Source organism: Marmota marmota, unplaced genomic scaffold (genome assembly GCF_001458135.2).
Source record: "Marmota marmota marmota unplaced genomic scaffold, marMar, whole genome shotgun sequence".
NCBI classification, from domain to species: Eukaryota; Metazoa; Chordata; class Mammalia; order Rodentia; family Sciuridae; genus Marmota; species Marmota marmota.
The window spans coordinates 8,685,670-8,691,183 of NW_026000241.1; the positions used below are offsets into that span (position 1 = coordinate 8,685,670).

A 5,514-nucleotide genomic window follows, 5' to 3' on the forward strand; every position below is an offset into this window, starting at 1 on the left:
CCCCTCCTCCTGCTCCCCCTGCCCTCTGTTTTCACTTTATTCTTTGTATTTTATTTTATGTAGTCACCAATTTCACTTGATTTTCCTAAGAGTATGCACTCAACCATTCTGTCAAAAAAAACTTTTAAAAAAATTCTGTGAAATTTGTTTGTTTTGATACACACACACACACATACATATACATATATATAATCTCCTAGGATTCTTTTTGTTATTTACCATGACTCATGTTGTATTTTTAATCCTTGATGAATTTTTTCTAGACTGTCTACCTATTGGCATTTACTGAGTACTAGAATATGATAATAATCCATGGAGGCACTATGAACTAGGCTGGGGTTTAGAATTGTGTGGCATGTTTCACCGTATATGTTGTATAATTAAAGAACCTTTTGATAGTTTACAATATATATCAACAATTTTGGTGAAATCTTGAAGTATTATTGTTTGGGGATAAAATGGGAAATAAGAGGTTGGCATGGGAAGCAATTGAAAGACTAAACAGAAGAGTAACATGATCAAATTAGCAAATTTAGAACACTTGATAGTTCTGGGGAAGTTTCTTTCAGCAATCTGGCAAATAATGGTGACTTTAAACCATAGTTAGCAGAGATGGAATAAAAATAATTGTATGTGAAGCAATTGGAGAGTAATGCAGAGAGTACTTACAGGAGGTATTTGAGTACTTTCTCTGAATTGGGCCCTTCTAAGCATTTTAAATATGAAAATTTCATTTCTGTTCTTATAAGCTGACATTCCAAATAAAGATGATAGTCATAATGAATAAGGTTAAAAGTAGTCAAGAGTTTAGTGTTATGGAAGGTACAGATAAAATGTTTTAGAACTGGGTGAGGAAAAGAATTGTTTTCAAGTGGAAGAAGAATTAGTAATTTAGTAAGTACTAAATGATTTGAAAATTCTTAAGTGGCACTGTTTTCAACTTAAAAAAAAAAAAACAGTACTAAATATTATACCCCGCTGTTTACCTGAATGGACTTTTAGATAGACCTCTATCTTCAAAACAAAAACAAAATATTGAAAAGCAAATGTGATAGCATGTTAATATTTATGCATTGTTTTTTTTTTCTGTACTTTTTTTCGGGTCTGAAATTTTTAACTATGCTTTTAAGATCTTAATGCTGTATTTTGAAAAACATAAAAACCTTATAATCACTGTAATGGACTAAAGTGTTTCCCTATAATTCATTGTTGACTGTATTTGGAGATAAGGCCTTTAATGAAGAGTTATTTAAGGTTCAATAAGGTCATAAGGGTAGGGACCTATAATACAGTAGGACTGGGTGTTCATATAAGAAGAGGAAGTTAAAACAGAGGATGCTTCTAGAAAAAAAATATGTGAGGACACTGCAAAAAGGCAGCCATGTACAAGCCAATCAGAGAGATCTTGATCCTGGACTTCCAGTCTCCAGAACTGGGAGAAAATTAGTCTCTGTTGTTTATGCTACTCAGTTTGTGGTATTTTGCTATAGTAGCCCCAGAAGACTAATATAAACACCACATGAATTATATATACTTCGTTGTTTCTTTCATGTAAGCCAATTAATGAATAATAATTTTTTTCAGCTTTATCTTTGTTCCAGCAGTTAAAGATGGAACCAGAGACCTCATACTCAAATAAAATGTGTCACTTTGAAGGAAACGTAGATCTTTGAACATCCTTGTTTTGCACATATTCCAAATACAGTCTGAGTGGGGTTAGGGTTTCAACATATGAATTTTTGGGAAACACTTCAGTTCCATTACAGTGATTATAATGTTTTTATGTTTTTCAAAATACAGCATTAAGATTTTAAAAACAGGGGGCTGGGGTTGTGGCTCAGTGGTAGAACACTCGCCTAGTACAGGTAAGGCCCTAGGTTTGATCCTCAGCCCCACATAAAAATAAATAAATAAAATAGGAGTATTGTCCAACTACAACTAAAAAATAAATATTTAAAAATAAAAAAAGATTTAAAAAATATTTTGAAAATATAGTTATAAAATTTCAGACCTACAGAAAAAACATAATGGATAAATATTTGCTTTTCAGACTGTTTTTGTTTTGAAGATGAAGGTCTATCTAAAAGCCTATTCAGCTTATCAGTTTTGAATATGGAAGTCTATCTAAAATCCTATTCAGCTAATTAGTATGCTGAAGTTATATGCTGTTTAATACTGTTTTTTTTTTTAAGTTGGAAAATACTGTTCTAGATGATAAGCTGCTAAATATTTTTTAATGTGATATCTTAGACGTAGTGAACTTGGAACCACTGCCAGTTCTGATAAATACCTGAAGCTCTTTTTTTTTTTTTTTTTCTTTTTTTCCTGAAGCTCTTAATATGTAGTATCTTTATCCATTTCCCTGATTGCACCTTTCTTTTGCCCTTTTTTTTTTTTAAAGAGGAACTATATATACATCTTTAAATATTACTTAAGTGGACTATTTTATATGATTGAGCCAAATTGAAAGTGATGTCACTGATCAAAAACTTGTGTGTGTTTTTAGCCTGAAATGGTTGTGACAAATAATCTGCTGGATCTGCCACCCCCATCTCCTCCCAAACCAAAAACCATTGTCTTACCTCCCAACTGGAAGACGGCCCGAGATCCAGAAGGGAAAATTTATTACTACCATGTGATCACAAGGTAAGAGAGGTTATATGGGTATCCCCAAATCTGCTCATTCTTATTCGATGAAGCTGTCACAATAAGGGAGTTTTATTATTGGCTGCCCATTGTGCTGGAAGGCTAGTGAATTAATAGAATCATGTTTTAAAATGTATGTCAGACCTTAGATTTTAGCCTTTGTTTTTGATACACTTTTTCTTTTTTTTCAATAGTTTTGTTTATTTTTATGTGGTACTGAGGATCGAACCCAGGGCCTTGAAGGTGCTAGGCAAGCGCTCTATCACTGAGCCACAACCCCAGCCCTTGATACACTTTTAATCTGTAAGACTCTTTTGGAGAAAACTAAGGGGTTTTTAAAAATGGTAGTGACTTCATCTAAAATTATACCTATCAGGGATCATGAGCAAAACCTCTCTGTAAAGGCCAGAAGATATTTAAGCTTTACTGTCCAAGTAATTCTTTTTGGTTACCAGGGATTGAATCCAGGAATTTTTAACCACTGAGCCACATTCTTAGCCCCTTTGTTATTTTTGATTTTGAGACAGGGTCTCACTAAGTTGCTTAGGACCTTGAATTTGTGATCTTTCTACTTCAGCCTCCTGAGTCACTGGATTATAGGCATATGCCACCATGCCCAGTCTTTATTACTGTCATAATTACTCAATTCTGCTGATGTTGAATAAGCAGTTATAGACAATATATGTATATGGTTATGACTGTGTTTCAGTAAACTTTGTAGAAACAGGTGGTAGAGTGGTAGAATAGCTTTGATCCATGGGCCATAGTTTGACAACTCATATATATTCATATATATATATATATATCCAAATTCATTAGGCTTATTTAAACAGATACAGAGTATTAAGAAGGAACTAAAGTATTAGACTACTACCCAGAGATAACCCCTTTAAATATCTTTGAACAGGGCTTGGGTGTAGCTTCTTGGTAGAGGGTGTACCTAGCATTTCTGAAGCCTTGGGTTCTATTCCCAGCAGCCCCACCCCCCCAATCTCTTTAGGTATATATCTTTATGTAGGTCTCTGAGCTTTTTTTATTGATATATAATCTTATGATAATTGTTATGATGCATGTTTTATAGTCTGCTTTATTTACTAATCTATTTTTTTAAATATTTTTTTTTAGTTATAGGTGGACACAATGTCTTTATTTTATTTTATATGGTGCTGAGGATCAAACCCAGTGCCTCAAGCCTGTATTTACTAATCCATTTTCCAGAACTTTTTATCAACTAATATATAGATATGTTATTAACTAGACATGGTGATACGTACCTGTTATCTCAGTGATTCTGGTGGCTGAAGCAGGAGAATCACAAGTTTGAGGTCAGCTTGGACAACTTAGTGAGACTCTTGTCTCAAAACAAAAAGTTCAAAAAGAACTTCATTAGAGCTAGGGTTGTGGCTCAGTGGTGGAGCGCTTGCCTTGTACATGTGAGGCACTGGGTTTGATCCTCAGCACCAAATAAGTATAAATAACTCTCTCCCACCCAACCCCCAAAAAGAATTACATTTATGCTTTGTTATACTTTGTTGCAGTGTCTGCAAATCTTGCCCAGTGGTTTTTTTTTCCTTTAATTTTTTTTAGTATTGATAGACCTTTATTTTATTTATTTCTACAACACAGCCACATTCCTTTGCTTAGGAATTATCTATGGCTGCATTCACATTATAGTTGCAGAATTGAGTAGTTGTGACAGACACCTTATGGCCCAGAACATCAAAGATACTTTGTCACTCTGATATTTTATTTATTAAAAAAAAAAAACAACAAAAAAGTTTGCTAACTCCTGCTTGATTTTATATATAACTATACCAAATTTTATTTAACCCACTCTGATTGGTAGATCTTCACATTTTTTATGTTACTCTAGCGTTGGACATCCTTACGAACACTAATCTTACTACTACTTCTCATAGATTTTTTTTTTCCAGTTCTCACACATGATAGGGAAGCACCCTTCCATTGAACTGACCAGCCCTGAGTAGGTGGTGGTTCTTCTTCTTCTTCTTCTTCTTCTTTTTTTTTTTTTTTTAAATATTTTAGTTGTAGACGAACACAATATTTTTATTTATTTATTTATTTTTATGTGATGCTGAGGATCGAACCCAGGGCCTCATGTGTGCGAGGCAGGTGCTCTACCATGAGCCCCAGTTCCATCCCTCTGAGTAGATTTTTAAAAGTGGGATTATTAGGCAAATTAGGTGCACATTTTACATTGAGGAATTTTGTCCGTTTACCATTTTTAGAAGCAATTTGCACAAATTTAGACTCCCACAAAAAAAGTACAAAAGTGCCATCTTCCTTATGACACCTCTTCATTTTGTAACTTTAATAAGTGAGAAATAATTTTATTTTCAACTCTATTATTGAAATGGGATCATCTTCATTAGATTATTGGCAATTTGCATCTTTTATGAGTTGTTTGGGACATTTGCTCGTTTTCTGTCCACATTGTTTTTTCTCTTAATTAAGAATATTACAAATGTTTTTGTTTGTAATGTCTTATAAAGAAGTTTAAATGTTTCATTTGGTTGCATGTTTTCCCTTTGTGCTTACTGCTTAGAAAAGTGTTCATTACTCCCATTAAAATATCTTTATAAAATGAGCCTTCATTATGTTCTCACTTAATGGTTTTAAAAGTCATTGCTTGCAAATTTAACTAGAACTTTGTTTTTCAAAACCAAAGAAAGCTTTTAGCATACTATCATTCTTTAAAAATTGAAAAAGGGGGCTGGGCCTGTAGCTGAGTGGTAGAGTGCTCACCTCACATGTGGAAGGCACTGGGTTCAATCCTCAGCACCACATACAAATAAAAAAAGGTATTGTGTCCACCTACAACTAAAAATAAATAAATAAATAAAAATG

At 33.4% G+C, this 5,514-nt stretch overlaps 1 protein-coding gene across 4 annotated transcripts in view; it reads left to right on the top strand.

Annotated features, from left to right (window-relative positions):
* The window catches only part of Setd2 (SET domain containing 2, histone lysine methyltransferase), a 106,507-nt gene that overhangs the window by 80,796 nt on the left and 20,197 nt on the right, over window positions 1-5,514 (top strand). For all 4 annotated transcript variants that reach the window (XR_007344350.1, XM_048795195.1, XM_048795196.1 and 1 more), the window contains exon 17: window positions 2,507-2,646. Coding sequence is in view for 3 of the 4 variants with exons in the window: in XM_048795195.1 (XP_048651152.1) it covers window positions 2,507-2,646 (140 nt within the window). In the remaining variant the exon portion in view is untranslated. The remainder of the gene's footprint in view (window positions 1-2,506; window positions 2,647-5,514) is intronic.